Source organism: Sceloporus occidentalis, unplaced genomic scaffold, assembly GCF_023333645.1.
Source record: "Sceloporus occidentalis isolate IW3139 unplaced genomic scaffold, rSceOcc1.0.p SCAF_5, whole genome shotgun sequence".
Lineage (NCBI taxonomy): Eukaryota > Metazoa > Chordata > Lepidosauria > Squamata > Phrynosomatidae > Sceloporus > Sceloporus occidentalis.
The window spans coordinates 103,070,740-103,098,272 of record NW_028316985.1 but is presented as its reverse complement, the minus strand read 5'-3'; the positions used below and the strand labels follow the sequence as shown (position 1 = coordinate 103,098,272).

The window sequence follows — 27,533 nt, the reverse complement described above, 5'->3', positions numbered from 1 at the left end:
TATAACCACAGGATAACACTTTTGGGGGGAAAGCTGAGCCCTGCTTCCTACTCAGGGAATGTTTTCAACTATTAGAGTAGAGCAGTCTAGAGCGATTCGAAGAGGCATCAACAGGGGTCTAGTATCTGGATCGAGGTAAATGATGGTATCACTCTATGCAGCTTGGGTCAGGTCTCACCTGGAATACTGATTCCAGTTCTGAGCACCATAATTCAAGAAGGATATTGATCAGTGTGACAGAGCTGCTAAGGATACATAGCTTCCTGGCAGCTAATCACAGTTCAGGAAGACTGAAGGGGAGCTCTGGGGTAATTGGAATATATAAAACCAGTGTGTGTGTCTGAGGAGAGGGCTGGAGAGAGAGTGGGGGGAGCTTAGAGAGAGGGAGAGGAGCTTGGCGCTCAGCATTTTAAACCAGCTCCAGCCTCCAGGGCTGGAGCTGGGTGCATGATGAGGCAGAGATTATCACACACTAAATCACCACCAAACCACCGGCCACCATCAGCCCTGGTGCCAGCCGAGCTCCGCCAGCACTTTTTGGAAATCAGAAAGCTTTCAGACTTCTAAAAAGTGCTAGCAGAGCACAGCTAGGACCCAAGCTGATGGCGGCTGGCGGTTCAGTGGCGATTTAGTGTGCAATAATCCCCACCTCCATTCCGTGTCCCAATTCTAGCCCAGGAGGTTGGAGCCGGTTTAAAATGCTGAGCGATAAGCTCCAGAATTTCAGTTAAGATCAGATAAGGACTCTGACAGCAGAGGGAGTTCAGTTCAGCTAGTCCCAAGGGAACCATGATTCAGTTAGACTAGACAGGTCTGCTTAGTATTCCTACTGAGAGTGGAAGAGCAAGGTACAGAGTATTTAAAAGCCTGCAGTTGTTGTTAATGTAACCATACTAGGCATGAAGTAACCTAGAGAAGATACTGGCTTTCTTAATGTTATTTAGTTAAGTTACTGTTCTTTTTTTACAGAAGAATCATAGAATCATAGAGTTGGAAGAGACCGCAAGGGCCATCCAGTCCAACCCCCTGCCATGCAGGAAATCCAGATCAAAGCATCCTTGACAGATGGCCATCCAGCCCCCGTTTGAAGACCTCCAAGGAGGGAGACTTCACTACAATCTGAAGAACTGTGTTCCACTGTTGAACAGCCCTTACTGTCAGGAAGTTCCTCCTAATGTTGAGGTGGAATCTCTTTTCCTGCAGTTTGCATCCATTGCTCATGTCTCTGTCTGAGTGATGTTAGGCTGTTATGTGTCATTCCCTGTTCTTCACTGAGGCATCCAATCAATACCAATTAAAATAGCACAACTGGGGGCAAGGGGGGTAAGTTTATTGTACCACAAGATCCCTCTTGGGGGCTCTTCCCCCACTCCCCTACCTGACTGCCAGGCGGCATTACCAGGCTCAGATGAAAGTACTCTTCCATACCGTCCTTTCTCAGTTACAAAACAACTGTAGTGCAAGACAGGATAGCTACAGGGCATTAATGGAACAATTCATCAGCCATACCTCTGGCAATCCAAAAGCATAGCTGTGTTAGTCTGGAATATCAGTATACAAAGGGATCTTTTAGCATCTTTGAGACTAACTGTGTGAAAAAAAAGTTGTAGCATAAATTTTCATAGACTTGGCCATGCATCTGAGGAAGTAGACCAAGTCTACAAAAGCTGGTGGTACACCTTCTTTTGCACAGTTCATCTTAAAGGTGCTACAAAATCTCTTTGCAGTCTGGCAATTCAGTTCCCTTAAGATTCTTCCCATGGGAAAAATATTGTCTTCAAACAACGCAAATGGCTCCCTCCCAGCCATTTGTCCTTCCTTGAGTGTCCTTCCTTCCAGCTACTATGTTGTGGTCACTAATAGCCACCAACTATAGGAACCCCTTTATCTTTATATTTCTGGTTTTTTTCTGAAAATAACTTAGCTGGAAATGCAAGATGCTGTTGTTCTTAATGATAGTTCTGTTGGTTCCTGGGCAAGGAAAGCCTACGAAAATAATTCCAGAGAAAACCCACTGAAGCTCTTCCAGACTGCAGTTTCTATGTTCAGTCTCTGCCTGCACTCAGTTTGTGTCATTGTGCCAACCAGCCAGCACACGAGAAACAAACATTTAGAGTTTGCTCCAGCCTGGTTAGAATCCCAGACCACTGAGCTTTGCTTATCTTTCTCACCCTTCTGCTTTATTATCGCCATTCCATGTTTGTTGTTTTGAAACGTTGATAACAAGCACAGCAGGAACCATCACTGAAAGTTATCCTTTTCTATATATAAATTCTGACCCATTTAGGTCAGCTGAAGCCTAATGAAGGAGGAGGAATTCTCATCCAAGCAGCCTCTCACTGAAGAGAGAGGCCTTTTCTCTCTGTTGTATATGTTTGGACATGATAACATATGCACAAGGTCCTTAATTTTTCCATCCTGTCATATGAACAAGAATGTGGGTTTTTCTCTTGACTTCTAAAGGAATAGATTAGTAGCAGTGCAGGCCTGTGAATTAAGAAGCCACATATACCGATTAGCTTCCCTCCTGCAGTGGCCCTGAGGTGTCACCTAATGTGTCAGGGCTGGGATTGTGAATGGTAACAACTCTTGTCTATAATCTAATTGTCAGACAAAAGATGTTATTTCATTTAGTCACAACTGTGATACTTCAATTACATAGTTTATGGTATGCCCATACTTGGGCTCAGATTTTTGTAGAATTGTAATGAAACCTACAATTCAGTCTGCAAAACACATACCTTAGAAGCCACACTTAAGGAGCCAATTAATATAGTTATGGTACTAAGAAATATCCAGTTACCTTCAAACATTGCCACAAAATCAAGGTAACTCAGTCCTCCAATTGGAAATCCTAGTTTCTCATTAAGTAGATTAAACTGGTCATCATCCACTGGCATCCCAATATCTTCCAATAGCTGCCAGTGAGATAAAATATAATGTTTATTTAAATGCTAGACATAATCCAATCAGTTTTTAAGTATCAATGCTTTCAACAAGAAAGTTTTGTTTCATTTATTGGATTTGTATCCCACCTTTCTCCCAAAAATGGGCCAAAAGACAATGTCCCACAAAACTGAAGAAACGCTATTAAAATATGAAATGAGTAAAAGAATTAAAAATGTGAAGCAGAATTTGAAAATAAATTAACAGAAGAAATTAGAGTAGCCCACCAGTTAAGAGCCCCTTCTTACAAACAGGGTCGGTTTCCAAAGGCCCTGAAGCATTTTGTAGCAGCCAAAGTTTCTTTATACCCTTGGAAGGCAGCCCCACATACAGTATGTTACAGTAATCCAAACTGGATGCAACTGAGGCATGCATCACCATGGCCAGGAATAGGCACACATATAGCTTTAACTATATAAACATCTAATTATCATGCATCTTGCCCACAGGTTTATTCTCTTGTTCCTTTTCCATTTTAATACAGTTGGCCCTCCACATTTGCGTATTTGATTTTTATGGCTTTGATTATTTGTGAATTTGATTAATATCTTCTCTATAGGAATCTCTAGGTCCTCCAGCGTGACTCTGCCCAACTTTCACTAGAAATAGTGCTGGAGGACCTGGAGATTCCTAGAGAGAACATTTTTCTAGGCATTTGTAAATCCTCCAACACAATTCTGTGGTCAAATGTTAGCAGATGTTGACCACAGAGTTGAGTTGGAGGACTTAGAGATTCCTAAAGAGGTGTTGTTTCAGGTTAAAAAAATAGTATTTTGTTTTTATTTGCAATTTTTCCACTTTCACTGGAGTCCTGTGTCCCTGACCCCAGCAAACATGGAGGGTCCACTGTATTTTTATAATTATAAATGCAAGTTAGGGGGGAGAGGACCTTTCCCAGGCAAAGTATCAGAAAACTATGCCTAGGTAGCCCTGGCCTGTAGAATAACCAAACTACACAGTACTCCCAAACTGTGAATTTGAGGTTTTAGAGGGCATATTATCCTGTCTACCATAGGTTGAATCCCTGTTTTCTGATGCGAGCAGGACTACTTCTATCTTGTCTGGATTAAAATTCAGTTAGTTCTTCCTCATTCAGCCCAATCTTCATATTATGCATGGATGTGTAGCACTCCCACTATCAAATCGGATTTAGATGCTGCATGCTCACTGGATAAAGCACAATGTATTTATGTCTCAAGATCAAGGCAATGATGTCTAACTGCTTTATTACACTAGGGGCAAACAGGATTTAAACAAGAGTTAAACTAGAGAAAACCAGGAAATGTCTGATGTTTATCACATCCTCCACCCATAAGATGAAACTGTAGAATCAATGACAGCAGCATAACTGTTACATTTATTTGAAATTACTTATAGGTGGAAGCCACTATGTTATTCGTTTCAAGCTTATGACCTTGTTTAGACATTCCTCTGCCACTTTAAGCATCATAAATTATTCCTACATTTTGAATTTAGACATATTATTTTATACTTGTACTGCATAGTTTTTTTAGCCCTCTTGTAATTGCTTCACTGCTGATTATTCTATTCTATTTTGCTTACTTTGCTTTGGAGATTAAAAGAAAAAAGAAGCGTTGCATGTCTGAATGGTGTAAAAATGTAAAAAAAAAAGTGAGAATGCTCTAATTAGCAAATTATCACTCTTTTCAGTAGATTTTAAAAGCTTTTGAAAAGAGATTAGCAGCTTTGTGCTTTAGTACAGGCTTTTGCTATCAGATTGAATGCTTAATTCTAGAAATACAAGAGTATGACATACAAAGAAAGCCATTGTCACATAAATACAATAAAGAATAAGCTCTATCTTACTACAATATTATTTGGCGTGAACAGCTCTGGTTCCATGTACAGTAGGGTAGAGCTTCCATACAAGTGGCTTTCCCCAATATCAGCAGAGATACTGGAACTGCATGCATGGGGCTGATGCTAAAATTCACGGGTAAGGCTTATTTATCTTGTTGCTTCATGCCTACAGGAAACTGTTCAATCTGGCTATTAGTATACAACAATAATCTGTGATAATCAATGGTGTGCTGTTCAGATCAAGAGCCAGTGGGACTTAAATGGGATTGCTATGGAGCCTATGCAAAGGCTCAATTTGTACATCAAAACCATGGCACAGCTTCAGCTTCCCACTTGGAAGGCAAAGGTGTGACTGCAAATGGTATTTAAGCAGCCTAACAATAGACAGAAGCACAGCCAAGACGATGTTGGCCAGGCTTTGTCTCATCATGCAGAAAGGCTCAAAGTGTAAATGAAGCAAGACTTTTTTTTATATTAGACTAGTTTGTACAATACTACAAGTCTACATAGCTGTTATCACCTACAAAATATTGTCATTAGACTATAGTAACTTAATTGAGTTTAGCTGCTTCTTAGAACAAAGTGAATCTGGAAGATGTGAGCCTTACTGAAAGGATCAAGTTACAGAACGCCATCTTACTCTCTAGTTTTTCTTCTTCTTTGAATCTGCACTCAGATAATCTCCACTGCCATCTATCTTTACAAACAGCCAAGCAGCCATCATGCAAGTCAACTGAATCCATGTGCCAAAAGGGATTAGAACTTGTATTTCTCAAAAGACACTGCCTAAAGTTGCACAGGGAAGTTCCAAAGGATCCTGGACATGGTACTGCCTTCAACAAGCCCATTGTTGCCTACAAAGTTTGACAAAACCCCAACAGGATACAATACAGGGCTGGTGGGCCGCAACCATGTTGGTTAGAAGTCATGCAGGCTTCAACTACAAGGTGAGAGAGATGGCTCTTTGATAGATAACACTAAACAAAGTGATTCTATGTCAAAAATAATATGTGTGGCAGAACAGTTAAGCAACACTGAAATATAAAGTTTTTTTTGTTATGCTCACTCTGTTCACAAAAAGTTCCATGTCTTGTTATGGCAACATCAAGCAGCATAGGCAGATGCCCAGAAGTAAGAAAAGTTACTTTTTTCAAAGCCCCTTCCCCCACTAGTATGGCCAGTGACTGTGCTAACAATACATATACCATGCTGGCTGCTGTCTTGAAAAGTTTTTTCTTCCAAACTCTGCAAATAATAATCTAAAAAGATATCAGAAAATCCCAGCACAAAGCAATTCACTTCAATTTGCATTCAATCCGCTTCAATTCACTCCCACCCAGCACAAAAAGAAAATGCAGATTAAATTAAATTAACCTTTCGGAAATCAATTTTACTCAATTTCCCACTAGCTTGCTTGTTGTAGACAAGAAAAGCATCTCTAAGGCTGGTTTCCTGTTGCAGGATACCGTCCCTCAGCCTTTCAATTACTTCATCAACAGTTCTATTCTTGGTGTATTTGTAGGCATGGTCTTCAATCTGTTTCATTCTAAAAATGGAAGATGGGCAATGAAGAGAGACATCTTAAATATGGTACTATAAAATATTTGATTAAGCATTAATGATCTGTACTGTTGCAATTATAGACAGCATACGCACATTTACAAGCTTTGTGTGAAATGACAGTTGTTTATAAAGCTATAATTACCAGCTCTTCAGATTTCAAGGGCCACATGATCAATTCAAAAAGAGAAGTAATGTAGAGGCAACTATTAAAGTGACTGTGTGACAAGAGAATCCTGGAGATTGTAGGGACTCTATTAGGACTCACTTAAATTGAATATTATCATAATCTCATCTAGACTCTCACAAAACTACAGATATCCACCAAGAGTCCCATTTAGTTCAGCAGAGGCAAAGGAGCCTGCATGACTGAGAAATGCACACATGGAATTGGAGCCTGTACCAAAATGAACAGGATGACCTTTGAAAGCTAGCAAAGATTTATTTATGCACAGAGTTCTCTTTGCATATAAATGCTGGATTGGGCTATGTTGGGTAGCTTATTTGCAAGTGGTGTAGAAGGGACTACACAACTTAAAAAAAAACTAGACATGAACTTTACTGAGTAACTAAAAAAACAACAGAACAAACATAAAACATGCAATTCATCCCAGATGCAGCTCAGTCTAGAACAATGTAGTGACTAAGGTAGGGATAGGCAACTGCAGGTAAGGACCACTTTCCAAATTGCTCAAGCAATCAAAAGCTACATATATGTTGATTTGCTACTTTTTCTTTTCTTTTTTTTTTGGGGGGGGGTAAAAATCTAAGAAAAAGCTATGAAATAACATTTTTATTTCTTTATGCTTTATCTTTATTCCTTCTGTATGATTTAAATAATTAAAGCAATCTTGAATAAAATAACTTGCTACAGGGGGAGATCAAAATAAGCCCACTCTTCTACTTCTCCTCTCCCCAGACATTTCTCATACCTTCTGTAATAATTTCAACATGGTCCAACAACCCATTTCATTTTTGTTGGAAAGAAGGGATGCAAGGAAGGAGCCCGCTCCCCAGTCATGCAGGTTTTGTCTGTTTTCTTACTGCAGCACTGAGAATCAGAAAGGAATAAAGCCACTACCAGAGCTAGCTGGGGCTTGCAGGATCTTCCACAATGATATTTTCTCTTTCCCCTCCTCCCTTACTGTCTTATCATCTTTTTGCCTCTTTCCACCCTGTCATTCCATTCTGACCACTGAGGATCACCTTCCTACTATAGGGAAAACTGAATGAAGTAATTCCTGGGACTTTCCCGGGACACAAAAGTGCAAAAAGAGAGGAGAGAAGAAAGCAGTGGGAAGATAACAGGAAAGTAATACATGGCAGGGCAGGAGAGATAACATCATCATGAACATCCTCTAAACTCCAGCCAGCTTCTACGGTAGGTTGATGCTGAAATTTAGGTATTAAGCTGTTCAGCCAAAAAATCACACACACTCAAATTCATTGGTGCTCCTTGTTGTTTCTTGGAGAGTTTAGGAGCTTTATAGAGGGCCACAAAAATGGTCTGAGAGCCATATATGGCACATAATTGGATTTTCTCCAGTCCTGAACTAAACTATAGTAAGAACACTATCCACAGAATATATGTATAAACCACACTGATAATTTTCTGGAAACAGAAGGCATAGGTTGGCTGCCTGAGGAGAAGTAATACAAGGATTGGAGGAAATCACAATGCTTTGTGGTTATTCTGGCTAGTCTGGAGCACATGGGATGGAGAAAGAAAGAGAACAAGAGGTGCAAGGAGGAAGAGAGAATGAATTTTCTGGAGTGTCAGTCAGAGCTTAAGAAGAAACAAAGAATGGAAGGAAGGAAAGTATTTTGAGAATATTTGGGAGGTATATTGTGACTTTCTTCAGTACCTCTCATCTACTGATGCCATTCTGGACAGGTTTCTATTGCATAATATACAGTCTTATATAATGTTATGTGGGGTGAACCAGGGTGAATGTGGGAAGCCAATAATGAAATGTGTCTCTAGGGTCAAAACTGACAACCTTCATGCCATTCTCTGGACATCCTATGGCATGTCTGAGAACAGATGCTTCAAGCAGGGAGTTAACCAACAGTAATGCAACCAGTTAATTGATTTCAATCATTAGCTTTATAGTAATTAAATAACCAATTTCTAGCATTTAACATTATCAAATTAATTTCCAAATCTAATGCTCCAAGCTCTGATGTCGACGCTGATGCTGATAAATGTTTGCTGTTCACAACTTGTTTGTGAGGTTAGTGAGCTTCAGATAACGAGCTGTATATTTGCTCCCCAAGGGAAAACAGTCTGACCAGCATTCATTTAATAACTGTACATTGACAAATGATGTGAAACCTTTTTGTAGATCAACAAAATCATGTCACTTCCCAACACTGTAGTATGAATGAGAAACAGAATCTCAAATGAGTGATATACAGATAGGAGTAGGCTTAATGTTCATTTACTAACCTTAGCAGGCATAAGAAACATGCTTAACCCTTGTCATACTGATTTCCCTAAGCTTACCACTTTACTTTCTCCCACATAAGTTAGTAGCTGTTATTCACTACAGGGAAAAGAAAAATAACACACCAGGGGACAATGTAGTGATCAAAGTAGAATCTGATCCCACTCTCTAAATGAGAGTGGCCTAGTATCCACACTGACCAAAGCCATCCCTTACAACTCACTTGTCTTGTGTTTTGCAGCCCCAGAATTTGGGAGTCATTCAATGGAACTGCTTGCCAGTAGACCCAAGAAAGTGAAGTACTTCTGCACACAAAGCACCACCAACTTATAAAGATAATTACTACATAATATCCTGATGGCTTATGGCTCTGGGTTAAAATAGAGGTTAAGAAAAATATATATTCCCTTTTACAAAGTTTACCTTCTAATACCAATCACAAGCAAAGCATGAGAAATACAAAATATATAGGCAAGAAAAATAACATACTATGGCCAAAAAAAAAATACATCTTTCACCAATGTTGGAGTATATATTCTAAAAACATGCTAAGCATATCATCTAGACTGACCCTAAGATTGCTTTAAAAGAGGTTAGAGGAATTCAGAAAAGATAACTTCATGAATGTTTGTGTCACAATAGCTAAATAAAAAAACTTAATTTCAGATGCTGCAGGTAAAAACAGAAGGGATAAAAGATGCTGTGTGATTCTAAAATTTCACTGGATTACATCAAGAAAAAAATTAGGGGTTCTTCCATTGGCAAAGTAGCAGAAAACTGTCAAGGGAAGACTAAATTTTGACTATGATAAATAAGTCTCTGGAGAGTTTTGCACTTTGCATCTAAAGCTTTAGCAGGGAATTGTTTACATTACCAGTCACCTATACAATACCTCTCTGGAAGGTCCATCTGTTTATTTTCTTCTTTGTGTTGAGTTCCTCGGGATGAAGGGGCGCGGGATATAGCAGTTATTTCTTTTGGCAAATCAGCAACTCCTAGACTATGTAAGAGCATCCTGTATAGGACCCCTTCTGTAGTATCATCTTGGTATTTCTGATACAGTCTAGAGAAGGCATATTTAAAATAATTATTATTTTCTAAATAATTGGCTTTTCTTGCAGTCAGTCCCCAAAAATTATTACTCTTCCTCTGTGTAATGAGATGGTTAGGTAAATGGTAGGCGACTGAGGGCTCATTCCCACTTACATTTAAACTGGTTTGTGATTTGCCTTTGCTCCATGTTGGTAAATCTATTCCAAAAGGTTTGTTGTTACCACTATGAAAGTGGATCTTTTCATTATCTCTTTGTAATCTCTGCTTTTTTTGGTATGACTGTTGTCCCCACTAGTTTGTGCTGCTTCAAAATGCATGTCAATCATCAGCGATGTAAGCGGCAGCCCAGCAGCCAGCTTGTGAACTATATATATTTAAATGTGTTTGTAACTGGTTTTAAATTTTGTTTACACTGTTTTGATCTTCTGGAAAAGCGGTATAAAAATAAAATTTATTATTATTATTATTATTATTATTATTATTATTAAATAAATTGATAGAAGATTCAATTCATTGGTTTTGCAACTACCTGCCTCACTATGACTTGCCATCAGATCCCCCGGATAATTGCAAGTAGTTGCAAAACCAATTAATTGAATATCCTATCAATTTTATTTTATTTTTTTTAAAAAAATCACGCACCCATAAGTCACGCCACAAGCACAAAGGCAGCGCTGAGGGGAGGATGGTGGCTCTAGCAAAAACTGAAAAGGCATAGTAAACACCCTCTGCCATTAGTCCCTCCCTCCAGAATGATGTTATTCAGATCCATCGTTCCCACTTGTTGAACACAGTTCAGAATTGATTCTTCGCAAAAGAACCACCAAATAACAAGTGTCAGGAAAGAGCGGATTTTTTGCATTTGCCTCCCTTCATCGCAATTGAAACTAATCACAGTAGGATCAGAACTGGTTTCAAATGGGAACGAGGGTCACATAACCCGATCAGCAATTCCCTTTAAATCTTTGTGAGAATGTGGCCTGAGATTGCCAGTCCTAGAATCAATACTCCTCCTTTTCTCTACACTGAGTAATAGCACATTTGTACGGTATTCCTTTTGAACTGTACTTTTTATATTTGGAATATTTTACTGGGTGCACATCAGATAATAATATAAATATAAGACTTGAGCTGCAACTTCAGTTGGTAGATATGTTTTTTATTTATATTGCCACTTAATTTTTATATCAAAGCATTTAATAAAATTGTTCAAAACACAACATTAAGATTTGCTGTTAACTATTTCATGAAAGTGAGAGCCAGTGTGATGTTGTGGGCTGAGTGTTGGACCAGGACTCTGGAGCTCAGGGTTGAAATTCCTGCTCAGCCATGGAAACCTACTGTGTGATTTTGAGCAAATCTCTCTCAGCCTTAGAGAAAAGCAATGGCAAACTTCCTCTGAACAAATCTTACCAAGAAAGTCATGTACTAGGTTCACTTTAGGGTCACAACAACATGAAGGAACCCAACAACAATCTCATAAAATTAACTATGGAGTAGCACATAATATCTTTATATTTGTGTGGCCTTGCAAACTGTTGTTATTGTATCATTTCAAGTCCTTTCTAAGGTAAGGTGACCTTAATCTATCATGAGGTCTTATTGGCAAGATTTGTTCAGAAGCAGTTTGCCTTATCTTGTTCTGAGGCAGAGAGAATGTGACATGCCCAAGATCACTCACTAGGTCTTCATGGCTGAGCTGGGATTCGAACCCTGATCTCCAGAGTTGTAGTCTGACCCTTAAACCACTACGCCACACTGGCTCTCTCCTGCAAATTACATCACAAGATTTTTTTGCAGTTAAGAGGACTTTGTTTTTCAGTTAGGAAAAAAAATACTCTAAGTTGTGTTGTTTTTGTTGTGTGCCTTTAAGTCATTTCTGACTTATGGCTCCCCTAAGGCAGCCCTTTCACAGGGTTTTCTTGGCAAAATTGGTTCAGAGGGGGGTTGCCTTTGCCATCCTCTGAGGATGAGAGAATGTGACTTCCATGGCAGAGTGGGGATTTGATCCCTGGTCCCCAGTCACAGTCCAATGCTCAAACCACTACATCACACAAGCCCCCCTATCCTAAGTTACCATTCTTAAGAACAAAAATTAAAATAAGTGGGGGAAATTACAGTTTTGCAATATTGATCATCCTCACACCTGCTAATGCAACTGTATCTCATCATATATAGGAAGTACAGTAGCTACAAATATGAAATTAAATCTACAGATCTGCATCCAATGAAATATGCCAGGACTTTACAATCATGTTCTTCTGTCTGAATGTCACCTGCCAGAAAGCCATCTGCAATCAGGATGCCTATCAATCTGCTCAGAAGAAGACAGTACTGTCATGATTGCTGAAGACTGTATATTGCCCTCTGATTCCAATAGAGCCCTCATCTCAAGCAAAGGACCACCCTAGGTCAATAAGAAGGTTGTGCCAAGGTATGCAAAAACTCAGAAAAGTGGTTTATTCTTTTTTTTCCTCTCTGCTGAAAATCTTCTAACCCTTCCTAAAACTATGTTAAAATCTCCCTGCATAGTCATGAAACTTCCTCTATATATTTGACACTCTTACATCTAATATCAGTGTGCTTAAAGGAATCGTGTCAACCTGACAAGTGAAAATGCAGTAGCTTGGATCTGGAATCCCTTGTCAGTACAATGTTTGCGAATGAACACTGCCATCCACTGTTCTTTGGAGTAATATGATTAATCTTGAAAAAGACACGCAAATTAAACTCCAGCTAGATAGACAGATAGCTATTAGCTTCAGAAAGATCTGGAAAGAGGTTCACAATCAGCACGTATCTCTTAATCCTGATTTTTTTTTTATGTTGGTTGTTTTCAATCAGGATTAAGGATTTGTGTAAAACCAAAGACTGTCAGGGCAATAGGGAACTCCACCTCTTAATCATCTCTCTCTTTCGTTTTGTATCTGTATTTTTAACATTGTGTGTAAAATGGGATGGGTAAGTTATATACAACAAAGTAGACAGTGTACTACACATTCAGCCTATGGGGATCATTACTATTTCAGTTTAATAATATCTCAGTATCTCAAGACTTTCTGTAGTGTCTTAATGTGGGCTTCATCCTATCTTTGTCCTTTTTAGCATTTAGTAATGTAAGACAAAGTGCCATAAAGCCATCTAAGTTTTTTTTTAATGCTCCAATGTGTTTATTTTGTTTCTATATTAAGGTTATGGTTCTTTTTTTTTTCTTTTTTTGTTTGCAGTTTGTCTGCAGATGGTTAATAACTTAGGGCCAAAACAGGCTGGCCAGCTTGGGGTTGTGGTGTGCAGATGATGCACACCACAAAGACGCCCAGAAGCCAGCTTTACGATGCCTGGCTGCTTACACGTGGGCCTGCTTCAGGGCACTCCACAATGCAGTGTTTACACAGCACATACCCCTGGAGCACCGCGAAGCCACCACAGGGCTGGAAAAGCTGGCTTTTTGCCAGCTGAAAATGAGCATCTCTTTGCCGCTCCTTTGTTGGCCAAATTGCAGTTGCAGCATGGAGCTGCCACAGCCCCAATCCGCTTTAGCTATGGGCGGCTTCAAGCCACCCTTCCAGGGCCGTCTGTTTCAGTCCTTAAATTTTGATTTTTTTTCTCCCAGTTTCTAACCATGAAGCTAAATATAAGATTTACAAAACCAGCTTTATGAATTGTGTGACAGATTGTTGCAAGATCAATGAGTTTTTCCTTTCCCCCCCTCTCAGTATATTCTTCACATAACTTTGTGAAGAACAATTTTATGACTTCACAGCCCCACTGCAGGTCCAAAAATGTACCTCTGTTGCTACATCCCTGTCAACATAGTGGAATAACTGATATATATATAAATACCAATGGTGTATTAGTTTCATTGCACTAATAGTGAAACTAGAACAATGTTATGTCTTTCAAGTGATTTTATACTGTTTAAAATGAGACATATTTTTACATGATAGCTAATTTAATTGTCATTTAACTTTTGGACCATCAGGTTTTTAATTATGTCTTGTTTTAAATTTGTTGTAAGCCACCTTGGGTTCTCTGTCAACAGAAAATACAGGATATAAAGAAAAGAAATGAAATGAATTCCCATGACAGTGTCACCTTAGCACTGCCATAAATTGGAAACAACGTGAAAGCACACACCAACAACAAAGAGTTTAATATAACTTGTATAATGTTATGTATTTAGAGCTACATTATTTTTAATCTTTGTAGTTTGATTTACATTCTGGTAATCAAAATTATTCTTTCATATAAACTGTATGCAATCCATTAGATTTTCACGGTTCATACTACCAAATTTCTCTCTATTAAGTTAGCATCAGACTTTTATGCCCTTCCTTTCACAACACCAATGGAGAGTGCAAAGTTGGGTTGGTGATCTACTTTAATTTTGTTCTATTTAGAGACTAGAAAGGGCAGTTTTCTCCATTCATGTCACTTGATAATTCCATTGGGATCCACATTTTTTCTTCTTCATCATTTTGTTACACAGAACAGTTGCTTAATTTTATAGGCCTCTTAGCAACATAATATGATGATAATGCTGCCTCTTCTTTATTCATATTGTGCTTTTATGGAATCTCATTTTTTTACCTTCATATGTGAAATTATTTATCATTTTTGTCATCTTTTGAAACACCCTCTGAAATAAATTTTAATACAACTTAGTAACATGAAGCAAAAAAAGAGGATTGGGTAAAATAACTATCTTGATATCCTTTGAAAATGTGACAATTGTAATTTAGCCCAGATTATGGCATTAACATTTAACTTCATGACTTTCTTCAGGAATTTGTATGTTTGACTAACTCACAGATAGTGGCCAAATGCTATTCTTATAGTTTGTTCTGTCTTCATTTGATCTTTACTGTTTATGTCTAGATATTAAAATAGTCCTGCCCTGGCTTTATATGGAGTGCTGTCACATTGTCAGTAAATAATTATTACATTTTGTTTTATATATCCAAATTCTTGTAAAGTTTTGATCTGGTCATTCTTAAGTTCTGTTTCATAAAGGTTTTGTGATTGCAAGAAACCAGAGGTTTGAACTGAGATCATGGCTTCTTATCACACTCCATGTATTAACTGACTCACCAAGTGTCAAAATGTTCATTTTATGAGCAACCGTTTTATAAATAGCCAGTGTTAATAATTCAATTGTCGCTGTCAATACTTTCTGTGTTTGTTTCTGATCTCAATGTCTAAAATTACAGTCTGTTTGAAATTTCAAGTAACACTTATTGCACCCAATTAGCAAAGGCCCAAAGCAGATGGCCATGATGGAGTGGCCAGAGGCCACTCTGGCCATGATCAGGCCAGGACCATGATGGCTGTATGGCTCTTGCTACATTAGCATGATCTCAGAGCAGCTTTTGGCTGTATGAGGACATATGTCATCATCTGAACGCCATGTCCCCAAAGTGGCCAGAAGTCACTTCTTTTGACCCGTCATTTTCAGATCTTAAAAAGCTTACGTACACTCACGTATAAATCTAGAAATTTTGGACAAAAATTGACCCCAAAAAACATGGGCTGACTTATCCATGGGTCAATGTAAGTTCTGTACTTTAACTCATATATATATTATATATATGGTCACTTCCTTTCTCTGGGTAGAGAGGCAAAATGCAAGTGCTTCATCCATCCTGGGAGCACCTAAAAAGAAGCACCAACCATCTCTACTCTCGCATGCATCCAGCCTTTATACAATTTTATACAATATTTAAAAAATAATATTGTGCATGAAACAAAGTACATATACACTGAACCGTCAGAAAGCAAAGGTGCCACTTTCTCAGCAGTTATGCCTGCCAGAATTTTGTAAGTTCTTGGGCATCATTTTCCTTGGCTTCATCTTTTACATCCTTTGTTACATGCACCTAAGTTTTACCCTCGACTTATCCATGGGTCATAGCAAAATCCATAATTTTGGCCCAAAAACCTGCTCTCGATTTATACAAGAGGTCGACTTACAGTCGAGTACATACGGTATATTGTAAACAAACATTTCAGGTGCCGCAGGACTGTTCTAGTATACATCAAGAGGTCTGGAACTTGTTACTTGCTAGTGAAGCTAAAATACCTAACCAACAGACTAGAATCACACACCTGCTTGCACATTCTGCCATTTCAAACTGCATATAGCAGGGAAAATAACACTTTCATCCTCCTCTGCTAATTCTCCTTTTAAACTCAAACAAGCAATATGTGTGAGACTAGTTGTAATCTAGCCATTACTTGACATTTTATCTTTCTACATGCAGGAGGTTTTATACATTCATGTCATTCTGAAATATGTAGCCTGAAGTGATAGTTTATTTCAGCTCATAACTTTCTGAGAATTTCTGCCTTTTAAAAAAAGTTTCTACCATTAAATAGTTAGGAGATCCCCCTCCTCACACACACACACACCCTCAAAACTGCAGATAATGTGTGTGGTTCACAAAAGGAAAGGTTCACAAACCAGTGTGTTTGTTTCTATGTTTAGATTGGTGATGTACTCTTCCTATGGCAATTTATATTTTCTGATCATACGCCCTCCTCTATGCTTACTGAGTGGAATGACTTTGTTATGTTCTTTTTTTCTCTCTCTCTTGCTATCTTTCTGTTCATATTTTCCACTAAGAATCTCAGTTGGCTATTAGTCCACAATACTCACTTGCTTGAATTCAAAAGTTGGACTGACCACAGTTACAAATACATGGCTATCTAGAGTGTTCTGTGATAACAGGACCTCTTGGTGAGGCACAGCTGAAGGAGTAGCCAACCAAGGTCAAATCTTCAAGTACACATGGAGGATTTTCATAAGATTCTATGAACACTCCCATTATTCCTTTACCCATCTTTGCATAAGCAAGCAGTAAAAGAGAGCCACTGCAGGTAATAATAAATCTTTAGCCAATGAACAATGAGAATCCCCACCCAGTTCTTTCATCATGTACTGTGGAAGTTATTCCATGCTTCTGCACAATGAGATGGAAGAAGTGAGAGAAAGGAAACAGGCCTTTACTGAGTACTCTGGAAATAGTCTGTGAAGAGATGATGCACACATGCTTGGGTGCATCTGTGCTCTTTACTTTCTAATTTATTAGTAAGTGTATATATGAACAGCCAAGGAATGCAATTGTTTCTAATGACTTTCATAAAATGAGAGATGATAATAAAATGCAAAAACAGGAGATTAATATCTCCTATACCAGTTACTTACGCAATAAAATGATCGTCGTTTAATGAAGGACAATACAGCTGAAGAACTTTTCTGAAATTATTCCTGCTAACAATGCCATTATTTTGTGGGTCAAATGCCTGCAAAGCTTTGTGAAACTCATTCCAGTATCCTTTGACTTGCTCATTCAGTACATCCTCTGCCTAGTATGCAACCATTTGGACAAGAAAAATCACAGATTTACAAAGGGTTTTAGCAATTAACATAGCAAAATTATACATTTAAATAAGGAGAAAATGTTGATTGTTTTTTCAAAATGCAAGCTTTTCATTACTTACAATCCTCCAAGCTTCAAGGACAGAAGTTGGCTTTTTAGGCTTCTTTGAACCATGAATCGGTTTGGAATCTGTCTGAGTTAAAAAAATATATATAGTGAATTAATACTTTCCTGATAAACTATTTCCTAAGTAATGCACAAGATTAAAGGCAATAGATTTTCATTTTCTAAAAAGAGACTCTCACCTGACACTGTTTAAAATTAGAAATCAATAGAAAAACTCACTGCCCCAAATTCATATTTGAATTGAAGGTACCCCAAGTCAGAAAAATGGCAATTTCTGATGAAGTTATTGAGCATTGCTTCCTCTATCAGTAAAAACAAAAGCAAAAACAAGCTTTTATTTAGATTTACAGGTGCAATCCCTGATGCATGCAGCTCTTCATGGGATCCAATATGGCCTTGGTGACTCCAAGAGACTCTCAGAGGCTTTGGCATTTGCCACATGTTTTCAGCCAAAAATACACATTTACATTGCTGAAAAAAACCCTTGTGGGTCTGTTCCATACTGTTTCAGGGGCTCCTCACAAACAAAAAAGCCACCCTACCCCCATTTGCCTGAAAGGTGACAAGAAATTATGCATCGCCACTTTCAGTTGTCCAAAATGGTAGCAGTGATGATTCACTGCAGTCCAGAGGCTGCTCCAAGTTGCCAGTCTGTTTGACCCCTTAGCAGAGACAGGGAGATCCCAAGTTTTGTTATGAGGGTAATCTTGGATATCATGAAATCACATTTTCTGCAAAGAAAAAAAAAATGGTGTCCTGTTCCACAGAACCACCACCCCTTTCCTGAAGCTCTCTGTATCGTTCCATATCACTTCATGTTTTCCAGGTATATGTCTTTGTAAATTTTAGAGCATTTTTGGAACATATACATTTTAGAACATATGAATTTTAGAGCAGCAAAAGATGGTGAAACAGTGACACAATATGTAGAAAATTACAGTCTTGTAGAATATTAAAATACTCTCAGTAAAACCTATGTATACTCGGTATGTCTTCTGATTATCACCAAGCCCTGACTTCCTTAAAAAAAACACCCCAAAATCCTGCTGCTTATATTTGTCTCAGCCAAAGAGTAAATCATTATTCATTTGACTGATGCACTGAGACCCTAAAAATAATCTAATAAACATGAAATATCATCAAAGATTCTGATGAAACTATAAAACCTTTGGTTGAGGGGCTGTTTATCTTAGTATAATACAGTAGTAAAAATACTGATAGCATAGTCTCACTCCAAAGAAGATAACATACTGAATAAAAATTATGGGCAGAAGCTGTATCATATTTCACCCACATCATACCACGGTTCCAGGCAAAAGCTGTGTGTGCATGTCTATTTTACAACAGCATACTAAAAACCTTTCAAAGGTTAAGTCATTTCAACGACGTGTCCATTAAAATTGAAAATGTTGTGGTTAGATCCAGACTACATTAATTGCACTAAAATCCCACTGCAACCACAGTAACATGCCATTGCCAACTTGTCCCAATGGTTTCAATCAAACTCAAGTCCCGCTAACTTGCTCTGGTTCCAATCCATTGTTATAGAAACCCTTGCACAACCAAGATATTATTTTTTAACATTATACATAAATGATGTAATGAAATAATAATAATAATAAAGTTTATTTATATTTCCCACCACTCCTAAGGATCGAGGCAGGATTACATCAATAAAATAATACAAATACAATTGATAAAACGCAAATACTGAAATGCTCGTTAGAAATGAAAGGCAAGACTTTAACTACTGAAATATGAGTCGTGGGGTTTGATTTGTGGGACAAATAAGTTACAGGGAGCCCCAGCACATTTAAATGTTTAGGTTTGGGAGAAAGAATTTGAAAAGCATTGTTCAAAACCCTTGGTCTTCCTTAGGATAAACCAAGACTGAAAACTGTATCATGGTAATAGCTAATATAGAATCACACCAGTACCATATCTTTTTAGTTAGGTAGACCCTACCATCACCACCATTCCCCTTGCAGGTTGGATGACAGCACCAGAAATGAGAGGCATGCCATAATGTTGCTTGGTCACTTGTGAAAACAGCCACTGAAGCTCCCCCAGATGGCATTCTGACTGGGAAGCTGGCTTCACTGTGTAACGGCTACTTCCAGCCAGCAGTACAGTACAGTGGACCTTTGTTATACGCTGGGGTTTGGTTCCAAGATTCCCCATGGATAACAAAATCTGTGGATGCTCAAGTCCCATTAAATATAATGACACAGCAAAATGGAAAATCAAGGTTTGATATTTGAAATTTATATTTTTTTGAAACTTTTCAAACCGTGGATGCTTAAATCCATGTATAAAAAATCTGTGTATAAGAAGGGCTGACTGTACTTTGGCTGTGGAGACAGGAAGCCTCCAACCAAACCTTGGTCAGGTCAGTTTTGTCTGCCGTACATTTCCCCCCCCCCTCCCATTCCGCTCTGCTTTCTGCAATTGGCCCTGTTTGTCCCGGGTTGGCCTTTTTAGTCACCAACACGCTTGTACAAAGCACGGGATGAGTCCTTCCTGATTCTTCGTTCGCGAAGCAAAGCTAGAGAGAGAGAGATTTTCCCCTACAGGGGAGGATAACAAGAGCAGCAAAGCACTCAGTCAACCATGTACCTTTTCAGTTTGGAGAGGGAATGTAGCACAGAGGTGAATCTCTTGTCTGGCGCAAGGCTTGGGAAAGGACTAGGGTGACAGCCTCTGCTGGGTGGAAAGGAAACTTCAGGCTGCAGCAGGCCTATAGAGCAGATCTTGTTGAAAGAAGTTATCAAACAGACAAGAAAATGGGGATGTTTGACTCTCCAGTTATTGCTGGACTGTAACTCTCATAGACCCTAGCTACCACAGACAATGGTAGGTTGGAGATTATCTATTTAATGTCAAAATAGTATCTACAAGAATAATCTGCTGGTTGACTTTTGGTCATCCAAGCATCATTTGGGGGGGAAAGTATGAATCAGTGTTGACATTTACTGGAGAATATACCAGTTTGTAAGAAGAAGCTACGAATCATTTGCATAAACATTAATTACTGCATGGTTCATTGCAATAAGTATTTAAAACAACAGATGTAATTCCTGCCAGGGAGATTTCTTCTGTGGAAACAGCATGTGTTGCAAGCATACAGAGCACTGCCCAGCCCCCAAACACACACACACATATATACACACACAGTCCACTAGATAGCATAAAAACTATTCAGTGTTTCACTGCACAAAATAGTGTTAATGTAATTTGTGCCTTTCAAATGCCTATAAAAAGTTACACGTAACAAAATATATGGAACTGCAGAAAATGCACTGGGGAACATAAGTGTAATACTGTATGCACAATAATACAAGTGGAGAACCATAATTGAGCATCTCTTAAATATAACTGCAGATCTGGCGATTTCTTGGGGGAAGAGATGGTTGAAACCAATACGGTGCTTCAAATTTCTGAATCAGTGTGGTTAAAAGAGAAGATCAAAAATGTGTCCTCCCATACATTCCCATTAGAGTTATAAGCTTATAACACAGATTCAATTTCATTGTGGATTTCAGAAAGATTAATTAAAATCAGGATATATTTGTTGCTTAAGGGAAAACTAGATGTGAAGCAGGACCATGTTACTGAAAATGGTCATGCCTGGAATGCATTAGTCTGTGAACTATTGGCTGTCAATTCACAGAGGGTCTTCAGGAAGAAAGAAAAGTTATAGCCAATGGGCATAAATACAGCTGGCCTTCCTTATCCAAAGATACTTTATTCACAGATTCACCCATCCATGGCTTCAAAATATTCGAAAAATATATAAATTCCAAAAACCAAACTTTGATTTTGCTATTTTGTATAAAAGTACACTAGAGTCAGCCCTTCTTATACATGGATTTTTTATACATGGATTCAAGCATACACGGTTTGAAAATGTTCAAAAAAAGTATAAATTTCAAATATAAAACCTTGATTTTCCATTTTTATAAGGGATACCATTTTGCTATTTTATTATATTTAATGGGACTTGAGCATCCACGGATTTTGTTATACACAGGGAATCTTGGAACCAAACCCCAGCATATAACAAGGGTCCACTGTATTTTACTCCCATTGCATTTAATGCGACTTGAGCAGCCATAGATTTTGTTACCCACAGGGGATCCTGGAACCATACCACAGTGGATACGAAGAGCTCACTGTATGTTACCATTCCTTGACACATAAGGGAAAAAAGAGTTGCCAGTTCCCCACATCAGACAGCCTAAGAAGCACTGGTGTAGGAGCTCCATAGATTTGGGGAGGGACAGTATTACAGGAAATGGCATTAGCTGTTTCTACAATCCCATTCAAGTTTCTTGTCTGAAATCATTCCCATCTTCCCAGCAAAATATGCAAATACCTGTTCCATCCCTGTGTATTTGCCTTTGCAGGGTAAACAAGAATATCTGCAGCACAATTTCAGCCACTGCCTTGAATCCCATTTTGGAAGAAAGGAGGGATATTCTGTATATACTATAAGTCGACCTCATGTATAAATAGAGAGCAAGCTTTGGGGCCAAAATTATGGATTTTGATATGACCCACGGATAAGTCAAGGGTGATACTTAGGGGCATGTAACAAAGGACCTGAAGGAAAACAGTGCCAATGAACTTTTCAAAATTCCAGCGGCATAACTGTGCTCACACTGGATGGATGAAAGACAAGGGGGGGGGGGGTCAGTGCTTCCAGGACAGATTACACTCTTGCCTTTCACCTGGGGGTGATCCCTTTTTAAATAAGAGTTGAAGTGCAGTACTTACATTGACACATGGATAAGCTGACTCAGGTGTTTTGTTTTTTGGGGGGTCAGTAAATCAAATAAATAAAACTTCTAGACGTATACATGATTATAAGGGATGTGGTAGCTTAGTGGTTAAGATGCCGATTTTGATTATCGGAATATTGGAAGGTTGGCAGTTTGAGGCCCGAGTGCTGCATGATGGGGTGAGCTCCTGTCAGTGGTCCCAGCTTCTGCCAACCTAACAATTCAAAAGCATGCAAATGCAAGTAGATAAATAGGTACCACTTCGGTGGGAAGGTAACAGCATCCAGTGCAATCATGCTGGCCACATGACCACCGGAGTAGTCCTCAGACAACGGAGTCTCCTTCCTTGGAGGTCTTTTAACAGAGGCTGGATGGCCATCTGTCGGGGATGCTTTGATTGTGATTTCCTGCATGGCAGGAGGTTGGACTGGATGGCCCTTGCGGTCTCTTTGAACTCTATGATTCTATTATTCTAATCTTCAGCTGGTCCAAAGAGCTACAGCTAGATTGATAACAGTGGCTGGTTACAGGGAGCACACAACCCCGTTGTTTTAACTATTCCACTGAGCAGAATTCAAAGTGCTGGTTATGATCTATAAAGCTCTAGATTGCTTGGGTCCAGGTTATCTGAAGGACTATATCATCCCTTATAAGCCTGCTTGAAGTCTGAGATCTTTGGGAGAGGGGCTTCTTTCTATCTCCCTACCTTCACAGGCATGTTTATATATCTTCCACCATTTCACAGATGGAAACTAGGACATGTGTGGCCCAAGCAAGAACAGATTGTGACCAAGATGGCAAAAATTGCTTTGGAGGGGCTGCAGCACTTTGCTTTTGCCTGAGCCTACTGGGAAGAGCAAGAGTTTACCCTCTATATTCCTCTTCCCCCTACTGAGATAACTGAGTACAAACTAACTTTGATTTCAATTTCCAGCCACTGAAGTAGTCAGAGAACAAAGAGAGAAAATGGCAAGAAAAGAGAGAAATTGGGACATTTTAAAAGCAGATGAAAAAGTGTGATGACAGAGAATTGGGACTGTCCCTGGAAAATCCAGACCACTGGAGGTTAATGCTTAGTGGGGATGTGGAAGAGGGCTTTACCCACAACTGCTCCCACACTCTGTAACTCCCTTCATTGTGAGCACAGGCTGGCTCCTTCCTTGCTGTCCTTTTGTTGGGAGATGAAAATGTTTCTATTGCAACAGGTGTTTGGCAACTGATTGTTTCACATGTAAGGGCTTTCTGTTTTAGTGTTCCAAACAACCTTTAGTCTATGCTTTAAAATATTTTTAAAGGTTTTAATCTTGATTTTTGTAGAGTTTTAGGTACATGTGGTTTTATTTGTATTTCTTATTTCTATTAATCTGTAAGGTGCCTTAAGCCCCAGTGCTGGGGGAAGCAGAAGATAAACAAAATGATTGACTGATCAACTGATAGCCTACATAACTTTAACCAAAAAAAGAAGGAGGGTGTATTGAAGTATTTGTCAACTGAGGATAACACTACATACATCTAATGAAGTGGGCTGTAGTCTATAAAAACATATAGAACAATAAATTTGTCAGCTTTTAAGGTGCCGCACAATATTTGCTGCCTTTCCTGCAACAACATAGCTGTTGCTCTGTTATGATAAAGCATGAAATGCAGCACTTGTGGAAAATATATCCAAATTAACCAGAGAGAAATCTTTCTCCTGTGTAGAACAGAAGCCATGCCACTTTTAACAGTCCAGCAAACACCATCTCCCATTTAATCAAAGCTTTCCTACCATTCAGAACATAATGATATGACACTCACTAGCCTAATTTGTGTGACTAATATCACCTATAACGCACAAGTATGTTGAACCATGGAGAACAATTCTCTAAAATGATCTGTAAGCAGGGATCCACACATTCCTCAGGAGACCTTGCTCACAGTTCTCACTTTCTGGGAATTCAAAACCAATTCAAAACCAATCTCCCTTTGCAACCACTCACCATGGAATCAATAACTGAGAAGCTGAGTGAGCAGCAACTGAGAAGCCTCTCGCCTATGCTGGTCTTGCAGTGAAAGCCAGTGTGAGTGAGAGGCTTCTCAGTTGTTGCTCAACCGGCTACTCAGTCACCACTTGCCCATGCAGGCTTTGCAGCAAAGGCTGGCATGGGAGCGAGGCTTCTTGGTCACTGCTCAGCCAGTTGCTTGGTTGCTACTCCCAAGTTGTAAAGAATGCAAAGTGAGAAGCTTCTCCCCAGTGAGGAAGGATTCTCAATCTTTCTTTGCCAGGACACAGAAGGGCACAGATTCCCATCTTTCTCCCTAGCAAGGAAGAACTCTCAATCCTTCACCGTGTGGAGGGAGTGCAGCTAGCATGTGTGCAGAAGGTTTACAGAGGCCACATACTCTGGACTAGAGACTGGTACAGAGAGGGAAAAGGAAAGATTTTAACTACATGAGCCACTCCAAGGCAAAGGACTCTTTCCAAGAATCAACCCTGGATACTTCTCTGCTGTCATATGCTGTAACTCCTCACTCCAGTCAGTCAGTTTGTCCCAAAACAGCACTGCTCTGAGCCTTGGAAGCAGTTGTACCCAAGGATCACAACAGTTTCCCAACCACAGCCACCACTAGTTATGAAAGAGGCATGGGCAGGCAAGCACCCGGGGACACCACCACACAGAGTAAGGCTGAATGGTGGTTTTAAAAGAGTGTTTTATTCAATTCTTATCCCCACCACGGTCCTAAAAGCTGCTGGTTCCCTTCGTCTTTTTTGTGCACCAATACCTTTGACTGAAGAGCCCCTGCTACCCTCTCTCTCTCTCACTCACTCACACACACACACACACACACACACACATCACATCTTTCCACCATCCCAGGGAGCAGTACTGCCCACTTTTGGAATCGGTGAACTAGAGAATACTCACACAAGAGGACAGTTCCAAGAGCTCTTGTGGCATACCATCACTCCTTGTTGTCCTTGTGCCTGCTGCTCCAGGCAAGCTTTTAGCAAATCAGATGTATTGCTATAGAAAGGCTTTAGTGAGTGCTGTGCTTTCTCTTATTTCTGCTTTTAAATGACATTTTAATGTAATTTTCTTACATTTCATTTCAACTGCTTCGTATGGTTTTGTGTTTTATCTTTCTAGTGTTTATCTGTTTATTATATTAAATTGTATTCCTTTTATTTAATTTTATTGTTAGCTGCCTTGAGTGCTAATGCTTAGAGAAAGACATAATAAATTTCTTATTTCAAGCCATTTCAAAAACATTAAAAGTGGTATACCAAAGGGTATAAACTGGGCATACCTCTAAAACAGAGGTGGGCAACTGCCAGGGTTGGTGGTATTGCATAAACCCCACAACAGGTTCCTGGCATTTGTTTATGTGCCTTCAAAATGCTTATTGACTTATGGTGGCATAATCAATTTCATATTGTTTTCTAAGGCAAGGAATACACAAGAGATGGTTTTGCTAGTCTGAAAGTGCAACCTACAGAACCTGACAATCACTGGCACTCTTCCATCCAAGTACAAACCAGGGCTAATCCAGATTAACCTCCCAAATAGATCCCAGATAGGATCTAGTGCCTTTAGTGTATTTACCTTACCAATACCACCCCCAATACACACACACATAAACACTGAAAATCTGAAAGGTATTATTTTTGTCAATAGCACTCACAACCTCTGGAAGCTGGTATTAGCCATTTTGCCACATTAGGGGAGCCCTTTAGCTGTTTTTGGCTGCTAGATGCCTTCCTATATAAGCCTTTCTAAAAAACAAAACACCAGCAAGTGTTTGAAACAAGAAATCGAATCACGTCTTGGTTTGAAGAAACAACTGAAGGAAATCTTCCAGAGGCCTAAAGGAGATCAGAGGGGTATTAAAATTACCGGTAGGGCCAAACATGACAAAATGGCCAATAGTGTCCCAGATACCTGGGGAGACACTACCCATATAAAATCACAAACATTTCCTGGCCCCCTAATTTTAGACAAAGACCATGGGAACCCCCTCAAAAAATGGCTTTGTGATAAGTATGGCCGATGGGCTGCATTTTGCCCAACTCTACTCTAAAGGAAGGAAGATCAAGTCTATGTGGCAGAATAACCAAGAAAAAGGCTCTCTACAAGTCATCTTCAGCATGTATCTCACAGTGCACATTATGAAGAAGCTGTTCCACTTAAAGACTGGAAATCTGAAAGATATTATTTTTGCTGGAGCAACAGGCAGAAGGACAACAGGGAGGGATGATGTTAGTCAGAGTGCATTTTTCTGAATTTTGGTGTGTGTGTGTGGTATTCCACATGACCCCAGATGGACCCCGCCATGCACCTAGGACTGGCCCCGCAGGTAGTTTGGGAGTTGGAAATGGGATCATCCTCACCTCCATAATCAAAAGAATGGGTGATGATTGCCTAGATGTCTCACCTGATGAGCTGGCTAACGACTTAACTCCCTTCTCAGACCAGATTACCTCTCCCCATACAATCTAACACCTTTTCCCTGCAGCTAGATTTCGTCCTTAAAAGCCCCTGGGAATCTCCCCTCAGTGTGCTAGTTTGAAGTTCATGGGGACACTTTGTCACTGTGATCTCTAGTCTAGCTCCAGCACTTCCGTTCAACCAACACTCTCGGAACGGCTGTGACTCTCCCTACTTCACCCCATTGGACTCCAGAAGCAAGACCCATCTATAGTAAGTATCACCCATAGTTCTACCTCAAAATCTATTCCAAGCTAACCCCTGATTTCCTGAGCCTTTAATGAATGAGTGTGTGATGGTGAATAGCAGTGTGATTTCCCCCTTTAAATAAAAACAATACTTTAACTGGAGACTTCTGCCCCTGGATCATTTCTTGGATCCACCAGCCCCTCAGCATACAGGTGGGAGATGGTTTCGCAGGGTCCTTGTAATTTGAGCTAAGTAAAAATTCCCCTACATAGATTTTGGCTACAATGGTACAAGAGCTCTTTGAACTACCCTCTTGTATGAGTATTCTCTAGATTACTGATTCTTAAAGTGGGTAGTACAAATATCCAACAAGACAAAAAAAAAAAAGCCATCATCTCAGCCAAAACAGTGAAAATTTTAATTATTGCAATATGTTGTTGTTCCTCTTCCAGAAGGTTTGCTACCATCTTTCCTATCCTCAGAGGTAGCAGCTGAGGGGAGAAGTACTGGATATAAGATATAAGAACAGTGAGACAAGAAATCTGGCTTCTTAACCCATAAACACTGGGGTATGTATGCTTAAATTCTTTCATGCTGCATCTGATCCCCTTGAGTGTTTTGTTCAAAGCAAAAGTGCATTGTGGCTTTTGCTTTATCTGGAGACTGAGTAAATGTCTACCTCTACTGTTCTCTGCCTACAAAGAGGCCTGTGATCTCACTGGAATGGAGATATATTGGATTGCAAAAGAGGGATCCCTGCTGAGA

General features: G+C 39.4%; 1 protein-coding gene across 1 annotated transcript in view; it reads right to left on the bottom strand.

Annotated features, from left to right (window-relative positions):
- Positions 1-27,533, bottom strand: part of EFCAB6 (EF-hand calcium binding domain 6) — a 125,826-nt gene that overhangs the window by 51,726 nt on the left and 46,567 nt on the right. Inside the window, exons 13-17 of the mRNA XM_089524971.1 lie at positions 17,328-17,399; positions 17,032-17,192; positions 9,667-9,837; positions 6,142-6,313; positions 2,804-2,918 (exon numbers count right to left, since the gene is read on the bottom strand). Coding sequence (XP_089381097.1) covers positions 2,804-2,918; positions 6,142-6,313; positions 9,667-9,837; positions 17,032-17,192; positions 17,328-17,399 — 691 coding nt within the window. The remainder of the gene's footprint in view (positions 1-2,803; positions 2,919-6,141; positions 6,314-9,666; positions 9,838-17,031; positions 17,193-17,327; positions 17,400-27,533) is intronic.